The sequence below is a fragment of the Zea mays genome, chromosome 1 (genome assembly GCF_902167145.1).
Source record: "Zea mays cultivar B73 chromosome 1, Zm-B73-REFERENCE-NAM-5.0, whole genome shotgun sequence".
Taxonomy (NCBI): Eukaryota; Viridiplantae; Streptophyta; class Magnoliopsida; order Poales; family Poaceae; genus Zea; species Zea mays.
This window is the reverse complement of record NC_050096.1, coordinates 198,552,953-198,567,545: the sequence shown is the minus strand read 5'-3', so window position 1 is coordinate 198,567,545 and position 14,593 is coordinate 198,552,953. Positions and strand designations below refer to the sequence as shown.

Below are 14,593 nucleotides of genomic sequence, written 5' to 3'. Positions count from 1 at the left end.
ACGAAAAATATTCACAGCGCAGGCCTCTATTAAAATACTCAGAGCTCCACTAAGCGATGGGTCCCACGGTTCAGAACGATTCACTATTCTAGCAAAGGGAAGGTGTTTTTCGGACCTTTGGCTAAAGGCCTTCGTTCGTATCGCAGTCTGAATTTGTTACAAAAAACAAATTAATACTGCGAGGGGCGACTGTTAGGGGCCTTCCTCTTCCAAAGGTCCTCAAAAATATGATTAACCATTTTCTTCTAGCAAAATATTGATCATTATATCCAAAAAGAGATAATGCTTCGGAGGACGAAGGCCCTTAATCTTTAACAATTGTGTTGCCTTGTTCTTGATTCACAGCATTTGAGAACAAGTGACCAACACTTGTCTAGTCTTTGTATCCAACACATTGTTTGAGACAAGAATCTAAAAGTTAAAATGCTACCACCAACTTGTAGAGAACAACTAATTTGACCTCTGTTCATCACCCTTCCTATCCAATATTCGATCATCCCTCTACACTATCGAGTATTAAGTTGTTGTAAACATTGAGATTTCTTATTTATTATCATTCCTAGCTATCGCTTTCTCTTAAAATAAAAAACAATAATACCCTAAATACTCCAAGGTGAAGTGCTACAATAGTATATTCTTTGTACTTGTGAAATTCTCTACTTGAGCATAAAAAATATCAACAATCATTTTTGGTGTAATTGAAACCAACTATCAACGATTGTTCGATAGTGAATTTATAGGATAGGTCACATGATCAAAAGGTAGAGGTAAAGGCATGGGAGACACGAAGATTTATATAGATTCGGGCTCCTAGAATGAGATAATACCATATGTCTTGTTTGTTGTTGGTGTTTGTGTTATGTTCCAATGATCTCTTATGCCCTCATGAGGCGCCCTAGCCCTCGTTTATAGACTAAGGAGAGGTGGTGGTTCATAGGAAGTGTATCCTAGTCAGATAATAGATAACATAATCGAGTCTGTCATGATCTAACATGAAGTTGAACTTTATCGTTAAAAGTGTTTTTACTTTTCTATCTAAATCTTGCCATGTCTATCAAGATCTAGATCATATCTCCTAATTCGATAAGATATTTGCATGTTTATCCTTCTACAATCATCCTAGTAGCCGGCATTCCTTCTAGTCATAGTTGTTGAGTCCATGGGCTTTCCACTGAGCCCATTCATATATGTCTTCTTGTTAAACTTGATCTAGATACCCCTAGTATATATTATTGACATTAGCCTTCGAGTCTCATTTGACCGAGTCATTGAATCAGGCATATGAGACTCTTACATTGAATCTTCTCGATGATCTTGATCTTGTTGTGTTTGAGTCGTTCTATCTTCTGGCCGGGTCCCTAACTCTGTCATGCAACCCTCGAGTCTATAGTGTTGGCTTATTGTTCATGACTAGGTTGCTTTACCAAACTGATGCTTCCAATTCTGCAACTCTACGTTCCTTCTGCTTTTTCTACCACTTCATAGAGGAAAATCCGGTGGCGCTTTAGCTTTTGTAATCTGCTATAAAAACTTTCCATGTGTTGATTGGACTTCTACGAGCCCTTTGTTAACATTCTTGGTTTCTAGTTCTTATTACCTCTAACGCTTTGTCTTCTAGAGCACATTCTTAACCTAGACCTCTCTGTTGTCGCTAGATCCCCAAATTAGTGCCATGTTCGCCTCTCACCTGCATGAGTTTGAGGCCTCTACCATCGAATCCAAGGATCTTAGGGTGTTGATTACGACGGGATTGCTCCAAGAGAAGAAAATAGTCCAATGAAGATCTCTAGTAAGGAGACCTATCACATGCCAGATGTTGATGAAGTTGTTGCTTTCTCTTCCTTTCTAATGCACGAATTTGGACTCCCTGCATCTTAGATTTTTCAAGATCTATCCAGTAATATTAGATTGAACTTGTTCATCTCAACCCAAATTCTATTCTACACTTTGACATCTTTGCCCACCTCTGAGGCATATTTAGGATTTCCCCCTTTTCTTTCCTCTCTTCCAGCATATGTTTTGCCTCTATCCTAGCCCTAACAAGGAGCATTATATTGTCATTGGAGGTGTTGCGGTTCAGCTTCGTGCTAACTACCAATATCTTGACTTTTCATTGGACACTTCCCACAAAAATTGGCATAGGTATTGGTTTTATGTTGGAAACCATGCTCCTGAGTTACCAGAGTTCCCGTCCCTCGATATGAGTTGATAAGAGACTCATTCCCAAAAACATGTTGATGTCATTTTTTCACAATGAAGACAATTCAGAAGTTGAAAGATTTAGGCCTCTCGGTTGCACATGTGGCTGGGAACTAGACTCAATATTGAGTCCTCTCCGAGAGAAAGCGAATTGTGACTAGGAATATGGCACGGAGACAGACCCCTCCTGATCCAAGGTTCATGTTATCTCTATGTCTAAAGCTAAAGCCCAATTACGCCAAATCTTCTCATCTATTGGTGACTAGCCTAAGACATACCTAATAGAGGCATACTCACTGATGGAGCCTCGACCCTAATTAGTTTCAATAACTCTATATTTTTGCATTATTCTCTAAATATAGCAATTATGTCTTAGACATTGTTCAAATTAATTTAGATGTTGGGGTTTTGTTAGCCTCTGTAGGAGCTTCATTGGTAAATGAAGGATGACAAAGGCTGACCCAAGCTACTTTCCCAAGCAGCTTGTTGAGCAAACCCTCGAGGCTCCTCTTACCGCCGAGAAGTTGAGTCCTCAACCAAAAAAAGAGGAATATAGTCTGAGTTTATGACTTAAGGTCTGTAAAAAAAGCTACTGTAGGTTGTGCACGGTAAAAAAGCTAAAAATTATTTAGTGAAATCCACTAAAACCGTTAAAAATTATTTCATATATATTTGAACAATTCCATCTATAAAAGCTGCTAAAAGAAAATCCCATGCTTTCAATTTTATAATACGAGAAAGTCAGTTTTCAGAAAAAACTGCTTTCTAGATCCAGCTTTTTAATTTAGCTTTTGGCTTTTACGAAGCAAAAGTTAAAGCCAAAAGTAAACTAAACACACCCTTAGACAACAATGACAAGACTGACACTGCTCCTTTCTTGGCCCCGAGTCCACGTTGCTCCAAACATCCCCGTTCCAACATCTGGATTAGGAGTAGGACACCTCCGTATCCTCACTAGGCACTACCTAGGTCCGCCCTGGACAAAAAAGGGAATCATGGTTCAGTGAGGCACAGTCACACGGTCTTTCATCTAATCCCACGGGGATCCCGTCCCCCAGCATATTATTATATATCGATATTTGCACCACAAAATACATTTTGCAAATTATTCTACAAAATTCCACGCTATGGCCGGCCCATAGCAATTGGCAGGAATTTTGTACACAGGGTTAAGAAGGTTTAACCTCACATAGAAAACACCTCACAAAAAATCGTTGACCCAATGTTGTATTGTTCGTAGCCTAGCATCGTGCATCAGAGCAGTGGGGGTGTCGGATTTCATGACAGCCTTCAAAGATCAGAGATGCGTTTCCCGCTGATGAAATCCACCACTTTGGTGACTGCCAGGTCCAGTGCCGCCGTCACGGCAATCAGGTTCTGCAGAAACTCCTCAGATGTTGGCTTCTCCCCATCCACGATATCAGTCACGGCTTTCACAAAGATCGCTGGCGTTGAAAACATGTCGGCGACATATGCCACAGCAGCTCCCTGCAAAAGGTAAACGAGGGAAAATCAGGCCGCTTTTGAAGACACAAGACCACATACCGTTAGCAAGCAAAGAGGAAGGAAACAAAGTACAAGGCAACATAGTTGCCTGCTAAACTGCACACTGAGCACCAGTGCACTTGACGCAACTGCTCAATGTTGTCATGTGTTAAATTCAAAAGATCACAGCTAACAACTAAACCCATTGCACATGGCAGCCTATTACAACTACCACAGATGTAGGTTTGTAGGAAACAGTCCTAGAGTAAATGAAGGGTGCTTTTTAACAAATGTTAGGCTAGCATAGCTTCATTTTCAGGATGTTTGCTTGTATTCATAAACTGAGTGCTTGAGAAGAAAAAAAAAGTGCATACCTCCATATCCTTTACTGTAGCATCATTGCTCAGTATCACCTTCTCATCCTGGGGAGACATATCCAGAGAATCCCCAGTCGACAATTTGCCAATCTGAAATGAAGTTCTCGGTAAGACAAGTCATATTCAGGTTCGCCCATAGATTGCTAGAAGCTCAGAAGTTCGCCCATAGAACTACAAAATTTATCAAAAAAATTTGTCCCACTAAACGGAAATAACAAGAGGCATACTTCTCCAAACACAACATGCAAGAAAATGACTCAGCAATTTGGCAACAAGACACAGCTACAGCTCACCTTCAAATTGAGTTCCTTCAAGATATTAGGAACTGCAGAAGTTTTCCGTGCTCCAATTCCATACATGTCAAAAACCTAGTGCATACACACCAAGAAGTCCATATTAAAATGGATGAAATTTTAAGAGACCGAAAAAAGAGCAATAATAGCTACATAATGCATCATATTAAAATAAAAAAATAATTAATAGTATACATGCCAGTCTACTTTTGCAAGATTAGATAGTTAGTTCATGTTGATGCCATTGAGTGGCATGAAAATGAACTAGTTTCTAGCTTTTCAAAATCAGAGTGGCATATTTCTAATTAACCCAAAAAAAAGGAATCCATAACTATAGGCACAACCATGAACAAGTGATATACATGATAATGATATATTTAAGTTATTGCTTCCTTGCTGAACCACTCAAAAATTATATATTTAAGTTATTAATCATGATGGCGAAGCAGGGGAAGGAACCCTAATTAGTTAGAGCAAATCAGATTTGAGCAGGATTATTAGTTATATTAAATTAGTTATGTATCGTCTGGCACATAGATGACTTGCTCATCTCTAAGAATAAAATGTATATATAACCCCAGCACAGCACATATACGAGAAATGTGAGACAGTACTCACAGGTATTGGTATCCTCCTGTCATGGAATGAAACATCTGATGCCAGGAATACATCTCCAATGCTTGCCCCTTTGGCCTAAACACAAGAGAGCAAATGTTCAAATGGAGTACTGAATCCAAACATATAAGGCAAACATAAACAAAGTTTTAGTTCATACCTTGAAGCCACCAGCAGTGCCAGCATTAATGATAAGGTCTGGCTTCAATGTTTGAATGGAAAAACTAGTCAAAAGAGCTGCCGATACCGTACCAACACTGTCGACTCCTGCAAGAATGCAGATCTCAATAAGAAATGAAGTCGATTAACACAGAATTATCCTGAAGAGAATTGCATAACAGGTAGGCATGCAGGTCCTAGTGGGTCAACCCAGTGACCCACTACTCAAAATATTTAGGCTGGTGTAAATACCCATTGATAAGATAAGTGATGGAGCGGTATAGAGAGTAGAAGAAGCACCTACACGTAATTTTCATCGCCGTGGAGAAGGCTATAACAAGAAATGTTATGTAGTGGGTTTTAGACAAACATAAAGTTCCAATGAAATACGTTGGAGTCATTAAAGACATGTACAACAATGTTGTGACTAGTGTTCGAACAAGTGATGGGAACACGTATGACTTACCGATTAGAATAGGACTACATCAAGGGTCAACTTTGACTCCTTACCTTTTTGCGTTAGTGATGAATGAGGTCACAAAGGAAATACAATGGGATATTTCTTGGTGTATGCTTTTTGAGGACGATGTATTGCTAGTTCATGAAAGTCGGACAGGAGTATATATGAAACTGGAGTTGTGATAGGAAGCTCTAAAGTCCAAAGGTTTCAGCCAAACACTACGGTGTCTGTGTGCACTAGATAGGGTGCACTGATGTGTCCAGTGTTGCACCGGATACTACACCAGATAAGACACTCAGAGAGCATGTCAAACGCACATTTCAACTGTATAGTGCATCGGATATATCCGATGTGGCACCAGATAAGGCACTCTGATAGCATGTAAATTGCACATTTCATGCCTAACACTCACCGCATGCGTTCGGAGATGTGGCCGATGAGTGCATCAGTCATCTGATAGAGTTAACGGCTAGTTTGTAGTGGTTGGAACAGCACCGGGCATGTCCAGTGCAGAGACCGGTGATGCACCAGATATGACCAATGCCCTTGATTTTTGTGTTTCAAAAGGTAATTGTTAGATTCCTTTGTGGGGTTATAAAAAGATAACTTGGTCGGCCTTGTCTGGTACCTCTCGACTCCATACACTTGTGAACATCTCTTGATGCAACAGAAACACACCCTACTCACTTGCAATTTGTACTTCATCATTTAGGAGATATTAGACGCTCCTAGTGCATTGCTTTTAGTTGTTCTATCTTGTGGTATTAGTTGGGTGACTTGGGTCGGTTACACTCTTATTACTCATGATGATTGTCATCATCTAGACGGCACAGAGTTCATGGGATCGTTGAGCGGCTATTGCTTATTATTGTTGGCTCCAATCATCATTAGGGGCTCTTGTGCTCATTCCTCCTAGGAGGTTCACGAAGAGAAACTATAGTAAAAAACATGGCTTGTTGGAGTGTTTCTCTAGAGTGAATATTACGGCGCCCTTATTGTGGGCTTGGCTTGTGATGCTAATTAGCGCATGTATCATCTAGCTTGGACTCGTCACAACGAGGACATAGGTTGTCGACAACCAACCTATCCTCGAGGATATATCTCGTATCATCTCTTGCTCCATGTGGTTTGCACTCCTTAAAATTACTTTTACTAGTTGTTTCGTATTAGTCTATCTAGTCTGGTGTATTTTGTAATTAAGTTTTATCTCTTGCTGAGTGAACAACTTGAGTAGTTCTATACAATCCCTTTACAAGCTACTAGTTTTATTAGGAGATAGCTTAAAGTAAATTAGCACTAGTGTTGTAAATGGTCATTTTGTAGTGCTTGACATGAAAGATCCAACACCAAGAGAAGAAGAGAATTTGCAATTAAACGATCAAGCTCTCGATGTAATCTATGAAGATATTGATCTAGAAGTCTTTCAATCAATCAAAGATTTGAAATTTGCATATAAAGTTTGAAAAGGACTACATATGAGGGTACACTGGCCGTGAAAAAAGCAAAGCTTTACATCTTCAAATATAAATATGTAAAGTTCAAAATGTAAGAAGATGAAAGTGTACCAGAAATATTCAACAGGCCCAACATCATTGTAAATGAGCTAAAGAACTTGGGATGTGGACGATAAGGACTTCTCTCATAGGTTCTTAAGGTGCTTGCCTCCAAGATTTGACACTCTAGTCACAATCATTGTGAGAGGCAGGGCTAAAAGGAGTAACCTCAACCTAAGTATTAGGTGATGTAGTCACACATGTGGAAAGGGATGAGAAAGACAGAGAAGATGAGAAGAAGAAAAATGAGGCATTCAAATTTCGAAGCCACCACCTCACTAAGTGCAAGAGCAAGGGGAAAAGAATTTAGTGACAATGAAAGCTCAAACTGAAATTATGAAGATGAAGACTCTCTTCGTGAATCGATTTGGCAAATTTATGAAGAAAAAAGGGTATGGGGCAAGAAGATCTTTGTTAAAAAGAAGAGAAGATGTTAGAAGTGTGGTAGCAAAGAACATTTTATTGCCGAATGTCCACGCAATGATGAAGAGAAGAAAGAAAATATGAGGGACAGGGAATGAAAGATGGCATTCAAGAAGAAAAAAAGGGCCATGCATACTATGTTGAATGGGATTCCGATGCATCATCAAGTGATGGTGAAGATGATTATGATGACAGGAGAAGCACAAGGAAGAAAACGCTTGCAAGCATCGCCATCAACAAATCTATCATGCTTCAATCCTCTATCATGTTGTATGGTCAATGGTCCTAAGGTACAATTCGATAAGATGAGAGTGATAGTGAGAGTCAAAGTGAGGATGAAGAGGATCCCTCTAAGGAGCAACGTATTAAGCTATTACAAGAGGTCCATTTATTTTTAAAAAAAGAGTAAAGATAAATAATACAAAGAATTAAGCAAGAGGCACAAAACTCTTGACCAATCCTCTGAAGAGCATCTAGCTACTCATGAGACTCTTACTAAAACTCATGAGAAATTGAAAGAAGTTCATTCCTCCCTTCTTGGTCAAAAGCAGCCTATTAAAATAGCAAGTATATTTGTTACATGCAACATTATTGATAATACTACTCATGCAGCTATTGCATCGCTAGTAATACCTTATTTAAAATTAAAAATAAAACCCTAAAGGACGAGATAAATGAGCTCACTCATGCCTTAGGTAAAACCTATGGTGGTAAGGCATGGTTGCTAAAGCACTTGGACAAAGATGAATATGAAAGTATTAAATTTGGTAATAATGGCAAAGGCAAAATCAAGTAATTTGGAAAGATAGTAATATCCAATGACATGAGCATATCTAATGTGTTAGTAGTCTCTCAACTTCAACCTACTCTCAGTGGCACAATTATGTGATTCGGGATTCAAGTGCATGTTTAGAGTTGATGATATGAAGATCATCAGTGTGAATGGATCAAATCTCATATGTAAGGGTTTTTTATATGAAAACTTACTTTTGATAATGTTGATTCAAGAGTAGAGGTGGGCAAAAAACCCGATACCCATTACCCGAACCCGAATTACCCAAACATTAGTTCGGATCCTAAGCATGAAAACCCGAAATTTTTTCGGGTAAATCGGGTAACATGTCCCGGTACCCGATTTACCCAAACTACCCGAAATTATTAAAAACTCGACCTGCGGGGGTAAGACAGCCCCCGGGCATTGTATTAAGAAGAAGACCTTCTCACGCAGGTCGAGAAAACCCCCGAACCCCTGCCCCACCCATACACAGCGACATCGAAGCCCATGTGAGAACGACCATGACCGGGGCTGAGCCTTAGACCTGTGCTTTGGCGTGGGACAGACGAGGGGATTTTTTTAACCACAGCCTGAAATTCGCTCCCACGGGGAGTCGAACCCAGGACCTGAGGAGTGCTACTCAGACCACCTAACCAACTCAGCTAGAGGCCTTTTCGCAACTACCCGAAATTATTACAGTATATGTCATTTGTGTTATTGATGTTGTAACTCAGATTATGAGATGTCCACTGGCTATGCATGCCATGCAATTGCACACTGTAGAGGAGTATTGTACTGTAATGCAAGAAGCTGACGACTGACGGTGAAATGTAGCTTGGCACCTAGCGTACAAATGGAGAGAGTATACATCTCGATCCATGTGATTACCCCAAGCAGTGCCAAATGGTATACTCATGTAGTACGTACTAGGATACTTGCAATTATTATATATTTATTCACCAAGTGCTAGTTGTGATGACGTTCGTTACTTTAATTGAGTAATAACAAACTGGAGACTTGTTCCATCTCACATCACACTAGCTTGTTTTAACAATCTTTTTTTATCTCTAGCCGATCACGATTAGGGCGGCTTCATTTCGTCATTCGCATGTGTCGGTGTTTACGTGTGCCTCTCCTACTTGAATATTTGTTTTTGGATGTAATATTATATACAGGAGCCATACAGTACAGATGGATACTTTTCTACGTAGTGTAATGATCGGGTAAATCGGGATTACCCGAACCCGACTTTTTAGATACCCAAATTTCCAGGTACCCGTTTATTTTGGGTAACAATTTCTAAAACCTGAAATTTTAAAAACCCGAATTACCTGACCCGAATTTTTTGGGTAACCCAAATGCCCACCCCTATCAAGAGAAGTACAACTATCAACATGTCTATTCTCCAAATCAAGTTTAGGCTGGCTTTGGCATAGAAAATTGACACATGTAAGCATAAAACAACTAGATAGACCCATCAAACATGATCTAGTCAAGGGGGTTGAAGGATATGAAATTTGAGATAGATTATGTAGCTCGTGTCAAGCTAAAAATTAAGTTGGAACACTCATCCTAACAAGATCATGATGGACATTAGTAGGCCATTAGAATTGTTGCATATTAAATCATTTGAACCTACCTGATATACAAGCATTGGTGGCAATAAATATGGTTTTGTCATAGTAGATGAATTCTCAAGATTCACATGGGTATTCTATCTAAATGACAAAAGTAAAGTCTACAATATCTTGCATCGTGCTTCTTAAGGCAGTACTATGTCCGAGTCTTAAGGCCTCTAGGGATTTCAACGTTTGCATGCTCGGCTTGCCCGTTACTTTGGGGTTGATGCGCTGAGGCAAAGCAAAGCTTGATAACCATGTCTTCGCAATAGTCATCGTTGGTGAATTGAGTACCATTATCGGTAATAACCCTATTTGGGACCCCAAAGCGGGATAAAATGCCCCGAAGGAATTTGACAGCGTAATGGTCGTCAACTTTGATTGAAGTGATGGCTTCCAACCACTTGGTGAATTTGAGGATGGCTACGTAGAGGTATTCATAGCCACCGACAATCTTAGGGAAGGGCCACAGGACGTTGATGCGTCTAACAGCAAAGGGTCAAGACAACAGGATGAAGCACTTGAGTCGGTGTGTGGATCTTCTTTGCGTGGAACTGGCCCGCTCGGCATTTTGGTACTATCTCAACTACCTGCGTCCTTGATGGTTGTCGGCCAGTAAAATCCTTGTTGTTTGTCCATGTGATGTGACAGCGAGTGCATAGGTTTGTTTTTAAGTAAAAAAAAGGTCACTGGCAGCAAGCAATTTTTAATACTTGTTGGTGGATTATATTGGACCAAGTTAACCCAAACCCCAAAAATAATTAATTGGGCAGTGTGGGTCAGGTCTTGGGTCAACCAATTCCAACCCATCTGCAAGGTTAATCACAAGGAGTAAAGAAAGGAGGACACTGAAGTACTACTGCTGGAAGTTCTACGAGCTACTTGGGGCGTGATAAGAATGTAACTTGACAACCAAGTATTGGAAATGTGAAACCACCAGAACTTACCTAAAACAGCATCCTTTCCAGGCAATACAAGGTCAATGTGGAGGCCTTTGTAGTTGCCATGGTACCTAACCCATGGGGCACCTTTAGGAAATCTGCAAGGTACATATAACAAAAAATGATGTTAGCTTCAGGATATCATTCAGGTAGTATGCATTATGAATTTATGATAATGGATGCCATCAGAATTCCCACCACAGAATCGCTTGGTTACTTAATAAAGCCAGGAACTGGCCAAATGCTGGCACTTGATTCGTGTGTCATAGACTTTATGAGCAGAGTGCATATGCATACAGCTAGAGAGCATCATACTAATGATATTTTTTAACTCCAGAAACGGTTTGCATTCTTGTTCAGAATGACATAGTTGGCTAGTTGCTACTAACTGCTTAGTGATCCATGTTGCCTGCACACAGCAATCTGAACCAGAGACAGAAATGCCCAGAGGGACTAGGAAGGAATCCTGTTCAACATGCAGCACAAGGGGGAATTTGACTATTATCAATTGAAATCGCCCTAATCCATTCCACATAAGTCGCACTAATCCATTCCACTGAAATCGCAGTGAGAGCACATACGCTGAAGGACCAAAAGAGAAGGAAAAAAAGGCACTGACGTGGATTCGTGGGCGGGCGCCTCGACGAGCTTGAACTTGTGGACGAGCGGCATCGCCTCCGTCTGCATCGCTGCGTCGAGACCCGAGCAAAGCCCAATACCCACGGAGTAAGCGAAGCGAGAAACAGAGCAGAGCAAGGCCTTAGGACGGAGGGAGCAGCAGGGGGTCGGGTTACCTACGACGATGAGGACCTTGGAGATTGGGCCAGCTTCGGCAGCCATGGCCAGAGCCCGGAGGTGCAAGACCTAGCAGACGGATCGGGCGCGGCGGTTGTCGCCGGCGAGTGGGGAATCCGACAGTCAATAGTGAGGCGGCGCAGCGGTGAACAGGTTTCCGTGATCCCGTCGCTCTTATAGACTGGACTGGTGGGGACGGGTCGGTACCAGCAATGCAAGCGGCATGATTGGTGCCGGCTCACGCTCCTGGACCGCACCTCCACTCGTGTCCTCTGCTGGGCTGGAAAATATGCTCGCGCTGACCGGCTCGCGAGCCTTGTTTCTGTAGCGAGCTAGAGAAGTCTCGCGAGCTGTGTAATAATTTTATAGACAATCGTTCTTTAGCGTTTCATGACAATTCATAATTTAGATTACTCCTAATTAATGATATCTATATATTTTATATTTATATATTAATAATTTACTATATAATGCAATTATATATATCAGAGTGTGGCTCGTGAGCTGAGTCGAGTCTATCTCTCCAGCTTGTGAAATGGGCAAGCCGAGCTCGATCAGCCACCGAGCTGCGCCGAACCGAGCTCAACTCGTTTCCAGCCCTATCTGCTACCAACCAAGGGAAAAAATTTGCCTACCATCGGCTGTAGGAAAACATCTCTACAGCTACCTTTGTATCGACGACACAGGTCCCCCCACATATCTCAAAGAAACGGAACTGGCTCGGCTTATGGACTCCTCCGGCTCCTTTCTTTTCTCATCTTTAATCGCTCCTTTTGCCCTGGCTTGCTTACGGATGGCTCGTCGGCTCCTTTTTTTCTCTCCTCTGCGCGCTCGGCTCAAGCGGTGCCGGTGTGGACCATGCGCGTGAGGTTTTTGATCAAATGCTCGAGAGGGATTTAGTTTGCTGGGGGCTTGATGGTCGATGGTGATGTCAGGGAAGGACGGATGATACATTGTGCCTCCAATTCGTCGTTGCCCAGGAGCGAGGCGCACAACTCATACACCTGCTTGAAGGAACTAGTTGCTCCTCTTTGGTGGAGTGAATTCTAGTTAGACTTAACCTGCTTTGTTTAAGCATTGCGTTCGAGTTTTATAGATTTTCTCTACTTGTTGGATTTGGGATGGGTTATAGACTTGCAAGCCTAGTTCATTTAATCATTTTGCATTTTTGCTGCTAGGGTTTGGAAATCTGTGGAGGTTTTGGCTGCCGTTGCACCACACCTTCGGTATGATGTACAACAGCGCCATGCATTGATGCACACTATTGTCAAGACTAGGGCAACAAATTATTGAAACTATCAGTCCTGGCAGCAAATGATTGTGTTCAAGATTTCTACACAATGAAGAAAACATCTCATGAGATTTTCAAGCTGGAAGAGAATGAAAGATAACCATGTGTTATATGTATACTAGCACAGATCAGAGTTTGTTGGTATGTTCATGTGTGTTCTTCTATACTAGTGATTGTAGTGACCAGTTCTAATTTCTCTTTTCATCTGAACAATGCAAATGGACTATTACGCCCCCAATCACATCGAAGTTTATAAAAGAGTGCCTTCTGCTTATGTGGTGTGATTATGTGCTTCATCAAAATGAAATTTTCGAGCAGCTGATGCTTCGTGATCAACTCCAAGTAAAAGGCTTGTATATCCTCCTAGCATTAATGGAGTAACCATGGCTGGAAAATCTGCACACATATCATTGGTTACAACATCATGTAATGTCATATTAGCACCAGTGCTTTCATCAAAAGATGTCTGTGTAAACAATAAACCTTTTTAGAGAATATTTAGATAACAGTATTGATAAAAAAGGACAATGGTATAGTTTAGTATGCCTTACAGTCAATTGTTTTGGATCTTGATCACGTTCTATATTTTGGTCTATGTTTCTTGAACTTTTTCATGTGCCATGTATGGAGTACAAATATTACCAACAATACTTGCTCTATGATTGAAAGAAATGATATGGGGAGGATAAGAACCTTTATCAAAATAAATTTTCCTTTTCTTCCCTATATTCTTTTCAACTGCATTCTTTGCTCGTTTACTTTTTGCACCTTGCACCACTGGAGGAACTATAAATGATATTTTACTATTTACAGTATCGATATTGTAGTCATTTGAGATTTGTGGGTGGACACATGTCTTTGAGATTTGTGGGCGGACGCATGTCGTCGATCTAAAGGCAGTTACGGAGATGTTTTCATACAGCCGGCGGTAGGCAATTTTTTCCCAACCAAGGGGCAGTCTGCAACTGTTACCTTAAATTTCTCCCCCTATATCCTACTTTATGCCACATCGTTAAAATTCCAACATTATTTTTCATCTCTTGATTTCCACTAAATTATCCCATATACCCAGTGCTGGAAAAAAGCTCAAGGCTCGTGAGCCGGCTCGAGCTCGAAACGGCTTAGCTCGGAGCGGCTCGCGAGCCTCGAGCCGAGCCGAGCCAGGTTTTCGAGCTCGCTGGTTCAACGAACTGAATCGACTCGTTCTGGCTCGCGAGCCACACCAGATTAATCAACCTACACAATAATGATGACTATTGGATAATTGTATAGATATATAACTCGTTTCTTAGCCTTTAACGATGAATATATGATAATTTATAATTTAGATTACTTGCAATATTGCATTATGATCTATATTTCACATTTACATACCATTAATTCCTTAAATAATGCAATATTATTTATCAGGGTGCGGCTTGCGAGCCAAGCCGAGCCTCCCTTTGCAGCTCGTTGAGTGGGCTAGCCGAGCTCGGTCAACTAGCGAGTCGCACCAAGCCGAGCCGAGCTCGACTCATTTCCAGCCCTACTATACCCACTACAACCATAAAATATCATTTCCTATACCAATTTATCATTTATTATAATTTTTCTCTACTAACAATTATT

General features: G+C 40.9%; 1 protein-coding gene across 2 annotated transcripts; it reads right to left on the bottom strand.

Moving 5' to 3' along the window:
• Positions 1 to 2,900: 2,900 nt before the first annotated feature.
• Positions 2,901 to 11,984, bottom strand: LOC100193148 (uncharacterized). Of its 2 annotated transcripts, none has more exons than XM_020540333.1 (8): positions 11,698 to 11,984; positions 11,519 to 11,588; positions 10,906 to 10,997; positions 5,130 to 5,236; positions 4,973 to 5,047; positions 4,355 to 4,429; positions 4,059 to 4,151; positions 2,901 to 3,687 (listed from the first exon to the last, which is right to left on the bottom strand). In XM_020540333.1, exons 2-8 carry the CDS (start codon positions 11,584 to 11,586, stop codon positions 3,490 to 3,492), a joined length of 708 nt encoding a protein of 235 aa, XP_020395922.1. In that variant the 5' UTR covers positions 11,587 to 11,588; positions 11,698 to 11,984; the 3' UTR covers positions 2,901 to 3,489. The 2 variants fall into 2 exon arrangements, with proteins under 2 accessions (XP_020395922.1, NP_001345574.1); NM_001358645.1 differs by having other exon boundaries at positions 3,232 to 3,687; positions 11,694 to 11,936.
• Between the last annotated feature and the right edge of the window lie 2,609 nt (positions 11,985 to 14,593).